Below are 16321 nucleotides of genomic sequence, written 5' to 3'. Positions count from 1 at the left end.
TGTGGAAAACAGTTAGATGGTTTCTCAAAAAGTTAAGCATAGAATTACCATATAATCCAGCAATTCCACTCCTAGGTATATACCCAAAAGAAGTGAAAGCAGGGATTCAAATAGATCCTTGCACACCAATGATCATAGCACTATTATTCACAATAGCCAAAAGGCAGAAATAACCCAAAGGTCTATCAACAGATCAATAAACAGTATGTGGTATACACATACATTGGGAGTATTATTCAGTTTTAAAAAGGAAGGAAATCAAATAAGCCAGAAACAAAAGGAGAAATATTGTATGATTCCACTTATATGAGGTATCAAGAATAAGCAAATCCATAGAGACAGACAGTGGAGAGGGGTAACCAGGGACTGGTGGGGTCAGGGGAGATTCAGGAGCTATTGTTAATGGGTACAGAGTCTCTGTCCAAGATGACGAAAAAGTACAGGAAAAAGATAGTGGTGATAGTGGTACAACACGGTGAATGTACTTAACGTCACTGACTTGTACATTTAAAAATGGTTAAAATGGTAAATTTCATGTTACATATATTTTACAACAATTTGAAAAATTGAAAAAAGTATACTGGAGAGCCACTGAAGATTCTTACAACAGAAGAGCAAAAATCTGCATAGTGTTTTAGTGAAATTAATAGAATGGATAAAGCATGGAAGTACAGAATAAACAATAAAGCTTAAAGTAGGGTTAGGAAGAAATAGTTGCTGGAGAAAACTATGTTCTTGGCCTAAAATGGGACATTAACTTTGATCTAAGAGGTTTCTTACATGAGTTTACCAGATACAGTTGTTTGAGAGTCTAATACCGATGCCCATATATGTAAATCTGGGGTCACACCGGCATAAAGTTCCTGCAGGAATGTATTTAATGTCCAAAACGTTAAGGTAATTTTAAAGGCAAATACAATCCTATGAGACTTATGAATGTTACCTAAATATACTTTTGAACTTCAAAGTTTCTAAATTCAAACATTTTGTTTGCTTTCAGTTTTTACAAAGAAAATAAAAATTTTCATCCACCAAAATACCTTTTTAAAAGTAAATAACACAGTGCCTTATCAATCAATGCCTGTAGCTATGTTTATGGTTAAATGATACCATATTACTACTGGAAGTGTTTCCTTAGTAGCAATGTTTCCCCACTCTTCTCACTTCGATTAATAAATTATTTACTACTTTGTCATCTGTCCCTCTACTATGGTAAGGGAAAAAAAGAATCTATCATTGGGAGACAAAAGTATAAATGCTCCCACTGACTAGAATTAGAAAAGTGAACTAAAAATGAGATTCACTGTTAAAATTATCTCTTCCCTTTTCCAACTTTGGCATAAGCACTTAACAAATGCGTAGATATTCTCCCATAATAAGAAGACAGACACTACAAAATTGCAAAGCTGGGAAGACGCACTAGAATTTTGACATTTCTTTTAGACACGTCTTTATACATGAAGTCTTTATCCTCTTCAGTTCAGTAAATGTGAAAGTTTATGTCAAATGAGTACTCTATTCCACCCTATAAAATCCAATGTACTGCCCCTTTTCAATTCCGTACTAGAGAGAACTGGTGCAAAAAAAGTCCTAGCTTTTCTTCATCGCTATCTGCATCCCTCCATCCCCTAAAACTACCTAATCCTAATGCCACCACTTATGTACTCAACATTTACTGATCATGTACCCGGAACTACACTTTTTGCTTTGAAATTCAAAATATTGCCTTACGTTTATAAAGTTACTTGGACAATAAAATATGTTACATGAACAGCGATACCTGTAGATTTCTCCAAGTTAGTCTAAGTGTAAACAACGCCAGGGAGTCAAGATAAAGCAGGTGGAGACCGCTAATCCTTCTGACTAGGCGCTGACATACACAAGGGAGCTCAGTAAATACACGCACTCGCTGTAATCTCGGTTCTGAAAGCCTAGGTCCAATACGTCACTCACACACAGGAACACTGCACACCCAATATGGAAGATTCACCTGCTCTACGACCTATAAATTATGTTGAGATTAACCAAAGACAGTTAATATCTTCCAAGATCCCTGTCCTTATAAATCACCAAGTCAAAAATGGAGTTTATTTGGTCAAACCCAGACGTCTGGACACCTGTCCACCTGTATCGTATACACACCTACTATAATTTCTGCAATCGGATGCAATCGCATACATAGGGGAGCCAAGTTACAAAGTTACTAACCAAAGAACTAACAAAAATGTTAAAAAAAAAAATTAAAAAGCATCCTGCCCCAAGGTTAACTTAATTTAAAATGCACTAGCTGAGCCTTAGGACTAAGCACTATGCGGATTAGTCGGATAGCCCCATCTGAATCACCCAGAGGCTTTACAGAAATGCAGGTGGTGAAGAGAATCAAACTGTTCGGTAAATTAAGACTGCGGGGTTTCTAAAATGCAAGTGACAGCTGGCTCCCCGGGAAGAAGGGTCACTCCCGCAGACTAGGAGGAATAGAGGCGTATCACCCCCAAGAGCAGAGCCGGTCTCACGATTCAAAAGGGGCGGGCGGGGATCTCCCTGGCTGGGGAACACCACTGGCCAGGCCTCCGTGCCCGCCAGAGACGCCCCGATGCACAAATGGGGGGGGTCACACCCAAGAGCTGAGGCCTAACTGGGCAGCGGCCTGGGGCTGCGGCCAGCGCCGGACATTCCGGAGCAGGAGGAGACGGCAAGGCAGCGGGACCGGGAAAGAGTGAAGGGAAAGCACGGGCGGACAGCGGGGCCCGCTCACCCTCGCATGGTGAACTTGACCACGGCGAGTCTGGAGCCCGCGCCGCTCAGCTCCGGCTGGAAATCCGGGTCGCTCCCGACCGGCTTCACCCCCACCATTCTTACAGAGCCCGGCAGGGCGGCCGCGACGCCACCGGCTTCGAAACTGAAGGAGAAGACGACCCAGAAGAGGCAGCGGGGAGGCTGAGGAAAGCCGAGGCCTGTACCGAGGAGACGGCGGCCGCGGCGTTTCTCCCGGGGATCGCAGTGCCGAGTCACGCCAGAGAGCACAGCGGCCGAGGGGGCGGGGGCGCGGGGGAGGGGACAGGCGGAGGAAGGAAAGCCCTGCGGTACCCAGCAGCCCCCGCGCGGCAGAGCCTCAGGCGCTTGCGCACCTTTGCGTCATTTCCGCTCCGTCCGCTCTGGCTTCCACCGTCCAATCCTAAAACGCGAACCGTGGCCCCACCCTCAGCTGAGGAGCCCCCCCCCCCCCCCCCCCCCCCCCGCTGGCTAAGCGGCGTGGGCGCAGCCGGGTAGCCGTCACCCGCGCAGGCGCAGACTGAGACTCGGAAGTTTGTGTATTCCTCCGCGATTCCAAGACCCGAGGCTTTTAGCGAGGAGTTGCCTAAGGGTGGGAAAGTGGAAAGCGAACCTGGTTTTCTCAGGGGTGGATAGGTACTTCCTAAAGTCTTAGGGCCTCCCGGAAGTGGTTTGAGGGTAGTCCTGTCTCATATTCGGAGCAAGTCGTCGGGCTAGACAAAACAGACTTTAGGAACATTTATTTACGGGTTTCATTCCGCATGGGCGCTCTGTGTGCAGTCGTCTAGAAAATATTATGCACCTGTCTTTAAGTTGTACCAGAAAACATGAAAAACTATCCTACCTTTAGGAAGCTCACAGTCTAGTGAGCAAGCAATAGCTACAGGAACAAAGAAATTTGCAATGAGATAGGAGGAGGGGCGGGGTAATCTTGCTAGGAGATGTGACCCCTGAGCTGAATCTTGGTAAAGGGGATTGCCAGATGGCGAGAGGTGACGGGTATTCCAAGCAGAGGAACCAGCAGTGCAAATGCATGGGTTGAAAGAGCTGGTAATAATAGCTAATATTTAACAAATTATGTACCAGACAAGATACAAGTTCTTTATGTGTGTATTAGCTCATGTAATCCTTACAACAACCCTATGAAATATGTTCAATTTTCCCAAGTTTATACACCTAGTAGGAAGTGAAGCCAGCATTCAAGTTAAGGCAGTCTTAACACCTGCGTGGTCTTTGAAATGTTAGGCTAGATGACATCAAATGACTTGCTTTTAGATTTAGCTGGGGAGATGAAATTGAAGAGGAAGGTGGAGGTCAGATCAGAGCCAGCTAAGAAATTTGTATTTTAACCTGAAAGCAGGGCAATTTTTATATTACACATGTCTTTAGAAAAACCCCTGCAGTAGCAGTGAGGAGGCTGGAAGGCACTGAGACCAGTTTAGAAGGTTACTGTGGTAATCCGGGAACTGAGTTATGGAAGCAGCTGCAGTGGAAATGAAGAGGAAATGATATATTTGAGAAACAATTATAAGATAAAAAGCACAGGCTTTAGTGACCAATTGGATCAATTTTTTGAAATGACAGAGGAAGGAGTCTAGGCTAATGCAGATGTTTCAATCTTGTGACTGTTTACTTAGTTAAGATGCCTACAGGACATCCAGGTGAGGTGCACAGTAAATAGTAGGAAGGATGCATCTGGAGCTAAAGAAGAAGGAGAAGGCTAAAGTTATCGACTTGAAAGTCATTAGTTTGTGTGATAAATGAAACCCAAGAAGCGCGAAAAGAGAAGGGTGCTGCAGAAACATAAAAGAACTATTCCTAACTGAACCAAACCAGAGCAGAGCCATAGAAAATACATACCTTTCTCATGTGATACCAGCACAGAGTAATGGCTTTAGAGCCAAATAGACAGAAAGTCCATTAAGAAAGTTCTGCTAGTTATTTTTTTACCATGGTCAAGCCACTAGCCTCTCTGAACCTCAGCTTTCTTGTCTGTGAGAATCGGCTTAATAATAACTCCTTTCTAGGGTTGTGAGGGTTAAAAGTAATAGTAGATGATGTACACAAAGAACTAAAATATAAGGTGCTCAATAAAAGATGTGTTATAAATGATGATGTGTTAGTCAGCTATGGCCGCCATAACAAAATACCACAGACTGGGGGACTTAAACAACAGAAATTTATTTCTCGCAGTTCTGGAGTCTGGATGTCAAGGATCAAGGCACCCAGCAGGGTTGGGTCTCTCCTGAGGCCTCTCTCTTTGGCTTGTAGATAGCCACCTTCTCACCGTGTCCTCACATGGCCTTTTCTCTGTGCATGCACGTGCGTACATACACACACACACGCACACAGATTCCTGGTGTCTTCCTCTTCTTATAAGGGCACTAGTCCTATGGCTCCACCCCGATGACCTCCTTTAACCTTAATTCCCTCCTAAAGGCCCTATCTCCAAAGACAGTCACATTGGAGGTTAGGGCTTTAACCTCTGAATTTTGGGGGGCCACAACTCAGAACATAATGGATGGATTATTATTATTACCAATGGTTCTCCCAGTTTTGCCTAAGAAGCAAAGAGAAAGAGTCTCAACTAAGGCAGCTAAGGTGGATATTAAGAGAGTCGGGGTGGGGAGTTTAAGAAAGCAAGACCTCAGAAATCTATAGATTCCTGAAAGGCAAGATAAGAAGAGTTGTTGTAAAAGTTAGATAAGAGAGGGGCATTTGTTGTTTATTTTCCATGTCTCCCTTCACATCCACTCTCAACCTTTCTTCACCCTGTTCTCAGCCCCAGGAAGCTGACCTGTAAGGACTGGACCAATAGAATCCCTAATGGGAGCTTCTTGTTGGAGATTTAAGGGTAAAAGAGAGTGAGATCCGATTATGAATTCTCTCAGCTCTCAACCGGCTGTGTTGACACAGGTTGATTGTATCTGCACCAAAGGCCACCAAAGCTCCTGTCAGGAAGTTCTTCATACCATTACCCTTTGTGGTTTCCTGTAACCACTGTCTTCCTTTGTCCCTTCAGGCCCAGAAGCAGGAATTACTCCTGGCTGTTGGTAGCACCAACATACTGACTAAGAAACCTTGGCCTGGCCACCTTGCCTGCTGATGCTGGTGCAGTGCTGACTGCACAATAGAATCCTGATTTGTACACTTCAAATAATCAGCAGAGACACTGGTCACCAAAATTCCAAGGCCAGGATCTCTCAGAAGGAGCAGAGGTACCTGGAACCCATAATTCCTAGATGGGCTTCCGTGCTTATAGAAGGAACCACCTCCAGCCGCCTAGCAAGCTCTTATCTAAATGATAGGCCCAGATACTCCCAGCTAATCAGCAACACCCAGAGACTTCACTCTCTTAATACCAAGAGGTCTCTCAGTTTAAAAAGAACTATCATCTTTCTCCTTCCCGACTCTCAGCCCCCAGAGCCTAGTGTCATGGTGGATCCAGTCCCTTTCTTTACAGTAACACTTTTCCACACACCACTCAATCCCTGACATCTTTGTCTTTATTTTCTCTTTAACAACACCATCCCTTTTTGCTTCTCCTAAACCCTGTCTATGGGTTTGTTAATATTCCTCTTTCTAAACTGTCCTCAATTACCCACTTTGAATGTGCCATTATTTTCCTGTTGTGACCCTGACATATAAAATTTTTTTTCCTTTTTCTCCCCAAAGCCCCCCGGTACATAGTTGTATATTCTTCGTTGTGGGTCCTTCTAGTTGTGGTATGTGGGACGCTGCCTCAGCGTGGTTTGATGAGCAGTGCCATGTCCGCGCCCAGGATTCGAACCAACGAAACACTGGGCCGCCTGCAGTGGAGCACGCGAGCTTAACCACTCGGCCACGGGGCCAGCCCCGACATATAAAAATTTAAAAAAAAAACAAAACGATTAAACACCGGGGAAATTGGAGACTAGAACATTAATATAGCAAGCTGCAGATAAATATTTAAGAGTTTCCAGGATAGAAGACAGGTTGATACCATTAAAGTAGATGAGTTCATTAGGAAATTTACAGAAAAGCAAGGAGTTAGAAATTTAAGAACAACCACAAATAGGGAGTAAAATGAGAAAGAAGAGGTAGCAAAAGGGCAGAAAGGCAGGAAGAAAATTACAAAAGTCAAAGGTCAGAGATGGAAAGGATGTGGACTGAGGAGCACCCTTTTTTTATAGCAAGGGGTTCATTGGTTATCATCCAGAGAACCAGTGCAATTCAGTGAATTAAGATGGGGAGCAGCTCAACAACAGCCAAAGCAAATTCTCCAGAGCCTCCAGCTTGTCAGGCACTGTGCTAAATCCTCAGAAGTTAAAGATAATTCCTACATGTTTCTGTCCTTGGAGACACACGCTCTTGTGAGACACCCTAACACAATCTGGAGACACAAGCCAGGTGGCAGTTGTCGTCCCTCCTCTACCGATGACAAGGCTGACATTCAGAGAAGTGAGTAACTCATTCAATTATACAATTATGCAGCTGCTTCGTCCTCTCAAGGTTGCACTCAACATTATATAGAAACAGACTTTATATATGTTCAAGGAAACTTTTAGCAGACATTATCACATGGTGATGCTCTTGTAGGTGATATTTTTCTCATCTGTATTTTATAAATTTCTTCAATGATTATAAATAATATATTTAATAATAAAAAGGAAAAAAGCACAAGTAGGAAAGGAAGTCTCATGCAAAATGCTACAACGAATGTCCAGGTTTCTTCTTTCCCTTATTAGTAACAAGTAAAACAAAAATACTATTCACAATTAATTGATCTCCCTGTGTCATTTAGCTAATGCTTAATTTCATTAAGTAAAATAAGCTTTTGGTGGGTGAAATTTTTTTCAAAAGATGTTATCATTTTTCTTTTAAATCTGCATATGTCGCTCTGAAAACTCCATTTCCTGGAATTTCCATGAAAATTTTAGAAAAAACTTGCAGACTCTAAAACCTTTGCAAGGATGGCTTGTGATTATTCTTAAGAGGATGAGGACACTCTCTCCACTCCTGAGATTAACATATTCAGAGATGTCAAGTATGTTGCACACAAACTCCCCCCGCCCCATCCTTTATTTTGCCATGGCGGGCATCACTCTTAAATGCTGCAGTTTCCCAGAGTCTAGCCCCACCCTCAGAATTCTACCCAGCAGCACCCAGAACCAGAGTCAACACTCAAATTGAAGCATACTGCATCCCACACCTTGGGATGACTATCATACCCTGAAAGTCACAGTTCTCAAACTGTGGCGAGCTCATTAAACTGTGGGTTCCCAGTTTCACACCTAGAGACTCTGATTCAGTAGAGCTGGAGTGTGGCCCAGGAATCTGAATTTTAACAAGCACCCAGGGTAGCTGCTGCAAGGAGTCCATAATTTGAGAAAGATTAATTGATGATATTTTGTCTACTATTACATAATATTTATTATGCACTTACTATGTACAAGGTAATGTGATAATTCTTTGAAGCACCTCTCCTCCAGGAACATTGAAAGAGAAATGACACTTCTACAAAAGCTAATAATAAGAGTTAAAATGTGCTAAGTACCGTAGAAGAAATATAAAGAACATACTATAGTGGTTCGGAAAAAGGAGAGAAAATTTCCAGCTGGAATGAACAGACAATGCTTTATGAAGGAATATGTTCTAATATTCAGGCCAGGATAAACATAGGAAGAAAATGCATAAACTTCTTCACTTCACAGAAATGCCTCCTGACTTTCCTTTTAACTCATCAAGAATATAATTTGCTTCAGACTCACTCATTCTTACCAAGTTCAGCCAGTCACTGAAAGAATGCCTCCTACCATGACTCTTAGCTGCCATGGTTCACTTTGCTGATTTTACAAATAGATCTGCTAGAGGTATGTCATACATGGCTTTATCTCCCCCACAGTCCTTCGCACACAGTAGGTACAAAATAAGTATTGGTTGAATAAATGAATGGCCAGGAAGTATAATGAGTATGAATCTCAGTCCACAAAATCAGGGGTATAAGAAATATTGCTTTTTCTGTAAGTCAATTTCATTTGACTCCGGATCCTCACCCTTCTGCTACACCCAATTAGGACAAAACTTAACCTTATCTCCTCCTCTGCCTGGCTCAGAAATTGTGCCAAATTTCTGGGGTTTGGGGTGGGAATGGGGCTTTGGAGTGCGGATCTCTAGGATCACTGTCTCTGTCTACATACCCTTTTTGAGCCTAGCTCTTCTGCGTTTCATGTGACTACCTCAGGGAGTGGGACCCTTTGTTTGAGGCTCCCTGTGGACCCCTCTGCCTAGATGTACCAGTCTGCCATTTCTCCCTGGGTTTTTACTTCTTTCCCCCACTTCAAGGAACCAAGACCTCAGGCTCTTTCTTTTTCTTCCACCTCTACAAGGGAATCTATTTTTACTGCAGAGGAAACACCTCTGACTTCACCTTTATTCAAGGTATTTTATCTGTACCTGTCATCCCCTTCCCACAAGGCAGACACTAGAAACTATGCAGCCAGAGCTGACCCAGATTTCAGGTATGTTTTGTTAGGCTGCACCCTCTAATGTATATATATATATACACACACATATATACACTATATAGTATATGTATACATGCATGTAGATATATACTAGTGTACACATATGTTATATATATGTATACTATCAGGGACATATGGGACTTTATATTACAGCCGTTTGTTTTCCCTGGCATTTCTAATTGCCTTCTTATTTTCTTATACTATTTACCTTTATCATAGTATTTATTTTTTCAAACTTTCTACTATATTGAACATCCTGTTTTGTCTAATTTTTTATTGGATATTTTCTTCCTGGAGCCTTATATCCTCCAGTTTAATCTAGATTGATTATCCTATATATCTGGTACATGGCTGTCATCCTGGGATTTCTCTTCACTGATTGTTTGGGTAAGCACTACTATTCCCTAAATCCACTGTTTTCCTTTTCCATGATTTATGCTCTTTTGGCTATTTACCTCAGAGTGGAACTGTCAAATTATACAGTAATTCTATGTTTAACTTTTGGAGGAACTGCCAAACTGTTTCCCACAGCAGCTGCACCATTTTACATTCCCATCAGCAATACAGGAGGATTCCAATTTCTCCACAGCCTTTCCACCACTTATTTTCCATTTTTTTGGATAACAGCCATCTTAATGGATATGAAGTGGTATCGTATTGTAGTTTTGATGTGCATTTCCCTGAAGACTGAAGATGTTGAGCATCTTTTCATGTACCTAATGGTCATTTGTATATTTTCTTTGGAGAAATGTCTATTCAGGTCCTTTGTCTGTTTTTGATTTTATTTTGAGTTTCAGGAGGTCTTTATATATTTGGAATATTAATCCCTTATCAGATATATCATTTGCAAATATTTTCTCCTATTTTGTGGGTTGTCTTTTCACTTTCTTGATAATGTTCTTTGATGCACAAGTTTTTAATTTTGATGAATTCCAATTTGCCTATTTTGTTTTTTGTTATCTGTGCTTTTGATGTCATATGCAAGAAATCATAGCCAAATCCAATGTCATAAAAATTTCCCTCCATGCTCTCATAAGTTTTATAGTTTTAGCTCTTATGTTTACTTCTTTGATCCACCATCCACCATTTTTGAGCCAAATTTCTTCACTTTGATTCTTATCATTTCAAAGTATTCTCATGATAGAAAATATAGGTACAATTTTCCAGTTTCATATATATTTGAGTGTTTGTTGGAGAGGCAGTATACAATAGCCATCCAATCTCTGATGTCAGTTTTTTCTTTCAATTTAGTCCTCCTACAATAAGGTAAAAACCCTCCAGTTTCTGATTTTTTGAAAAGCAAGAGCAAGAATATAATGAATAAAATAACTTTTATTCTACAAAAAAAATCCCCATAAATTCCTCTAAGATATAACGTACCTCTTTAAATAACTGAACTTGTATTTGCAGAAGCCCAAGATACAGATTTATCGATGAATCGCATAAACAATATAAAGTTCCCTCATTAAGTTATCAAAATTACACCTACCTCAACATTCTCCATACAAATAACTGCCGCTTAATAGCTTATTGTTACCTTGTTCCTGAAGAAGTAAAGAACTTATTTTATATTATACTAGTTTAACTCTGCTTATCAGCTGGGAAAATTATTTAAAAAATAGTTTCGAATGATATGCTTTGCCTTCTTCTTAATGTTTCAAGGGCAAAAATATGTAATTTATGTAATATAAGTATGAAATGGGAAGGAACTCCTGTTTCATAATTTCCAAACCATTTCTAGCTGTGCTATTGAATCAGGAAATTGAATACCATTTCCCATAGTTGTCTCTAGATGGCGCAATATCTTTTCAGTCAAAGGGGTGTGATTTCCCCTTAGATACCAAATACGTCTTTACATAAAGCCTCAAGTGACCAGATGGATCCTTTCTCCCACTTACACTGTGTTCTTTAGTTTGGGACACTAGGCAGTGTCTCGGAGGAGGGAGTTTCCTAGGAAGTCGTAGATTGATTTACCGTTGTCATAAATCTCCTCCTCTGGAACATACTGAAGAACATTACTGACAACTCCAAGAGTCAATTTTAGGTGTTTCCCAGAAATGTAAAATAGCTTTTTCTTCTGAAATTTTTATCTAAAGTTAAACGTTATTAGACTGCCTAGAGTTTGTATTAAGAAGACCGGATACTTAGAAAAACATTTCAGACACCTCCACTTCTGAAATAAAAATCCGTATTTTTATTTCTTTAAAGAGTGTATTGGGGTTTGGAATGAACTCTTTGGAACTGAAAACCTACATATACCTAGCAATCTATGTTTTCATTTAATCACTTGTAAAGGGAGTTCTTTTTTGCTAATGGTAGTGTAGTAGATATTGTCTGGCTGGAAAGAACAGGTAGGGAAGAAATTTATAAAACTCTTAATAGGGGCTGGCCCCGTGGCCGAGTGGTTAAGTTCGCGCGCTCCGCTGCAGGCGGCCCAGTGTTTCGTTGGTTCGAATCCTGGGCGCGGACATGGCACTGCTTGTCGGACCACGCTGAGGCAGCATCCCACATGCCACAACTAGAAGAACCCACAACGAAGAATACACAACTATGTACTGGGGGGCTTTGGGGAGAAAAAGGAAAAAATAAAATCTTTAAAAAAAAAAAAAACTCTTAATAGAACCTTCACTGTATTCAAAGCCCCTTCTCAAGCATGCCCTCCAATACACACACACAAAACATACACACCCTCATCAGTCCATTCTTGAGTAGCAATATCTGCATACTCTGAGTACATCTGAAGACCAGGCACTAAAGACGCTCAATAAAAATAAAATGTTAGTGCCTTCAGTACGATAACAAATTGGTTATTTACACAATGTTAAAAACAATTATTTCCCACCCAAGTTCAGAATATTAGAATCAGGAGGAAACTAGGAGACTCAGGCCCATGGCAACTGGTAGAAAGTACCAAGCCCATCACCTCTCATAATGTGCGGTACTCTCAGTAGACGGATCTGCTACACTCTGAGCAGCTTGATCACAGAACCAGGTCTTTGCATTATCTGCATTCCCAGCTCAGCTTAGTGCCTAACATCACTGGATGTTGAAGAAATGACGCTTTCCACTATGACAAATTAAATTTAGGACGAGTAAAAGAAAGTACTATTTCATGAAAATAGAAGTAAAGTTAAAGTACTCATAGCCACCACCCCGCTCATCCCAGATTATTGTGGAGCAAATGTCAGGCATCATAGAATTTCATCCATACATCTTTCGGCCTGCATGTCTAGAAGACAAGGATTCCTTTAAAAACTCACAACCAAATACCATTATCACACCTAAAATGTTAACAGTGCTTCTTTAATAGAATTAAATATCCACTTAAATGTTAAGATTGCCCATTTTTCTCCTAATTTAGTTCATAACTTAATTGAATCAATATCAAAATAGGGTATATACATTGCTTTGGGTGATGTCTCTTGTCTCTCTTTTCTGAAAACTTTGTTTAATCTTTCTTTTTTCCAATTTCTTATTTTAAAAAATGCAAAGGGACTGAAAAGAAGAGGAAGAGAAGAAGAGGAGGAAGAAGAAGAAGAGGGGGAGGGAAGAAGGTCACTGAGAAGAAGGGTGTACACCTTCTTGCTAGTCACTGACTGGGGGACTCCCCAAGAATAGTGTGCTCTTGACTAACTTTGGCTTGCTCAGGCATTCTCCAGAGGCTGCCCGAAAAATAGATAACCTCAGCTGGAAAGCTCAGGTGACCCTGAAGACGGCAATAGCAGGAGCAGAGAGCAAACCGCTCTCCCTGGAGCAGGGAAGTGGTTCTTTCTGGAAGGGGAATCTGAGTGTGCATCTTTGTGTCTCCCACAGCCCACTAATGCAGCACATGGATCCCTTTCTCCACACAGGTTTGGGAAGCAACTATGCTGGAGTGCTGGTGGTCCTCTCATCCTGATGGGAAACAGAAGATGGAGGTTAGCAGGACAGACTACAGCCCCTGTTGCTGCAGCTGGTGACAGAGCTACAACTGGCACTTATCGTCTCGTCCTTTACTATCCTGATTTCCCCTTGCTGATCTTGGTAGCTTGGTGAGGGACCCCCAAACCCACATTAGTGAAGAGCTTGAGCACCCCCAAACATATCACCTTCACTCCTTCCTAGAAGGCATGAGTATGGAGCAAATGGAGATATTTCTAGAAAAAGACATCTTGTTACTTGGAAAGATATGATGTAATTCAGTGGAAGTCATGAGATAGGAAAAAAAAAAGAGAAGTTTCACCAGCTGACTTTTATGTCATGTGAGAAAATGCACAGGGAGGCTCTTGAGTTTTAATTACACAAAAACCACACAAAGAACACTTACCTAACTGCTCTGCTGCAACAAGATAAAGTGTGAGGACTCTCAGTGCTAACGTGAAGTCCCCAACCATGACATGACATTTAGGGGGATGGGTGCACTCAGGAAAGGAGAGAATTGGCAAAATACTAGGCAGGCACTGTGGGGAACACCAAACTACAGATTTACAATCTAGATAAGGAAAAAAATAACAGCTCACATGAAACAATCTGAAAATGACAGTAATAATGAAGTCACGGTTAGACCACTGGGCAGCATGATAATCTCCCTTTTTTTAAATTTATAAAATGGAGGAACAAATCTTCTTGCCTTTTGGAGAACTTGGAACTTAGGAAGTCCAAGAAGTATTGGTGTGTTGTAGTTTAATTGCTGTTAAATTCTAAAGATGAGTGATACTCAAGTTTTTTTTAATACCAGTAGCTTGTTGAAATTCCTGACACTTACCCCATGGGTTCCATTTATGATTCTGTCTGGTGACAAGTGTACATTTTTGGTTAAAATAACAACAATGAAAGCTTTCCACTTGCCTCCTTGCCTCTCTGTCTTTCTTATGAAGTTTACCTGATGCATTGCTTCCAGATTGACATTTGTGGCTGACACACCCCATGAGTCACACTCTGTCCTTGTCAAGCCTTTCTCCTTGAGTGCAGGTGAAACCTGTGACTTGCTTCTAAGCAACACAATATGGCCAAGGTGATGGGCGGTCACTTCTTTGATGTGGTTACTATGTACAGCTTCATCTGTATCTATCTATATCATCTGTATCTATAGCTAGATGACTCCGTTTTTCTTGTACTCAGTAGAGAGATTCTCTTTGCTGGGTTTGAAGAAGTAAGCTGCCATGTTGTGAGAGGGCCTTTGGTAAGGCCCAGCTGGCAAGGAGCTGTGGGTGCCCTTTAAAAGCTGGGGGCCAGGGCCCTTAGTCATACAGCTACAAGGAAATGAAGGAGCCTGAAGGAGTTGGGAATCAGATTCTTCCCTAGTCGATCCTCCAGATGAGAACACAGTCTGGCTGACACCTCAATTGTAGCCTTGTGTGATCATGAGCAGAGGACCCAGTTTACCTGTGTCTGAACTCCTTTCCCATGGAAACTATGAGGCAATGTGTGTTGTTTTAAGCCACTAAATTTGTGGTGATTTCTTATACAGCAATACAAAATAGAATATTTTTAGGAAAAACACCACTCTATGTTTTGGTCAAAAGTCTTCAATGGCTTTTCATTGTCTTTGGAATAAAGTCCAAAAACCTTATAAGGGCATTCAAGGCCTCTTGTTATGTGACCTTATTCTGTTTTCCCATGTTACTTTTTATTACTGGGTGTAGGTCCAATCTGAGAAAGACTCTACAAACCTAAGACAGAGCTCCAGGGCAAAGTTTGCCTGTTGAAGGAGACCCTCATGGGGCAGAAATAGCTAAGTCCTAATACAACAGTTTCCTATTACATTTACATCAGGTCCCCTATAGTTCCTCTCAATTTAACTTTGTTTATTGTATATATCCACGTATTACATTTGAGTACTAGCAAGAAAGTTGTTTTCCTTTCGCAATTTTTCCTATTCAAAATCTTTCTCATTTTTCTAGCCCTCCATAAAATCTAATGTACTTATCCTTCCTCACCCCAACTTAGAAGTAATTCATCTCTTTCCTCAACGCTTCCTTATGTTGTGTATTTCTCATACTGCACTGTATTAGAACTAGATGTCTTGGTGGACATTTGTCATTCATTTTAGCTGCCTAGCACCCAACACACTCCTCACTGTTTAGGGAATTCCATGTTTCATGAATCTTTGTGGGAAGCAGAGGCTGCCTTCCTCTATGGAAGCTGAGCATGCCAAATCCTCATTTTCTCTATTTCACTTTCACTTAAGGCTCAATAAATATCTGTTGAACTGAATTGTTTGGTTGTTTAAATCTTTTTTGAGGAAAATTAGCCCTGAGCTAACATCTGCTGCCAATCCTCCTCTTTTTTGCTGAGGAAGACTGGCCCTGAGCTAACATCTGTGTCCATCTTCCCCTACTTTATAAGTGGGATGCCTGCCACAGCATGGCTTAACAAGCAGTGCGTAGGTCTGCACCCAGGATCTGATCCGGTGAACCCTGGGCTGCCAAAGCGGAACATGTGAACTTAACTGCTGTGCCACTGGGCTGGCCCCTATTTAAATCTTTTATATAATTTTTCCAGAGGAGAGGAATAAATAAATTATTTATTCAAATAAATATACCAAGGATCAGCTTATAGAAGGTACAAATCTTAATTTTCAGGAGGGTTATATATGTAAAACATGTATATATATATATATATATATGTGTGTGTGTATAAAAATGTGTGAATTTTTCTGAAGCATGTTGAAATTCCCGACCCTTACCCCAATGGGTTCTATTTATGATCTGGATATTTATTTTAGTCTTGTGGCTCAGGAGATTACACACACACACACACACACATATATATATATTGTAAACTTGGTAGGGAGGGCCCCGAGTGTTACCTGTCTGAAAGCTTCTCCTTAATCTGCCTATTAACCTTTGTATTCCTAGGAAGTCATCTGAAACACAGTAAGTGTTCAATTAATATTGGTAGAATAAAAGAGTCAGCTTTATCCAGGAAAGATATCTTATAGATTTCCTTTACAAACCAAACAAGCTTTAATATAGACTAAGATTATCCTGTGGTAACCACTTTGTGCTTCCTATTTTCAAAAAGTTCTTATAAATTGTAAGAGGATTATAAACTTAACGGTT

At 41.0% G+C, this 16321-nt stretch overlaps 1 protein-coding gene across 5 annotated transcripts in view; it reads right to left on the bottom strand.

Moving 5' to 3' along the window:
• Positions 1-3152, bottom strand: part of TXNL1 (thioredoxin like 1) — a 36760-nt gene extending 33608 nt beyond the window's left edge. For 2 of the 5 annotated variants that reach the window (XR_011504391.1, XM_070512987.1), the window contains exon 1: positions 2756-3033. Coding sequence is in view for 3 of the 5 variants with exons in the window: in XM_070512987.1 (XP_070369088.1) it covers positions 2756-2853 (98 nt within the window). In the remaining 2 variants the exon portion in view is untranslated. Of the gene's footprint in view, positions 1-2755 lie in introns of all 5 variants that reach the window. The other 3 variants (XM_014847024.3, XM_014847030.3, XR_011504392.1) reach the window with 2 other exon arrangements.
• Positions 3153-16321: the final 13169 nt, after the last annotated feature.

This window comes from Equus asinus, chromosome 7 (genome assembly GCF_041296235.1).
Source record: "Equus asinus isolate D_3611 breed Donkey chromosome 7, EquAss-T2T_v2, whole genome shotgun sequence".
Taxonomy (NCBI): domain Eukaryota; kingdom Metazoa; phylum Chordata; class Mammalia; order Perissodactyla; family Equidae; genus Equus; species Equus asinus.
This window is presented reverse-complemented; position numbering and strand designations above follow the sequence as displayed.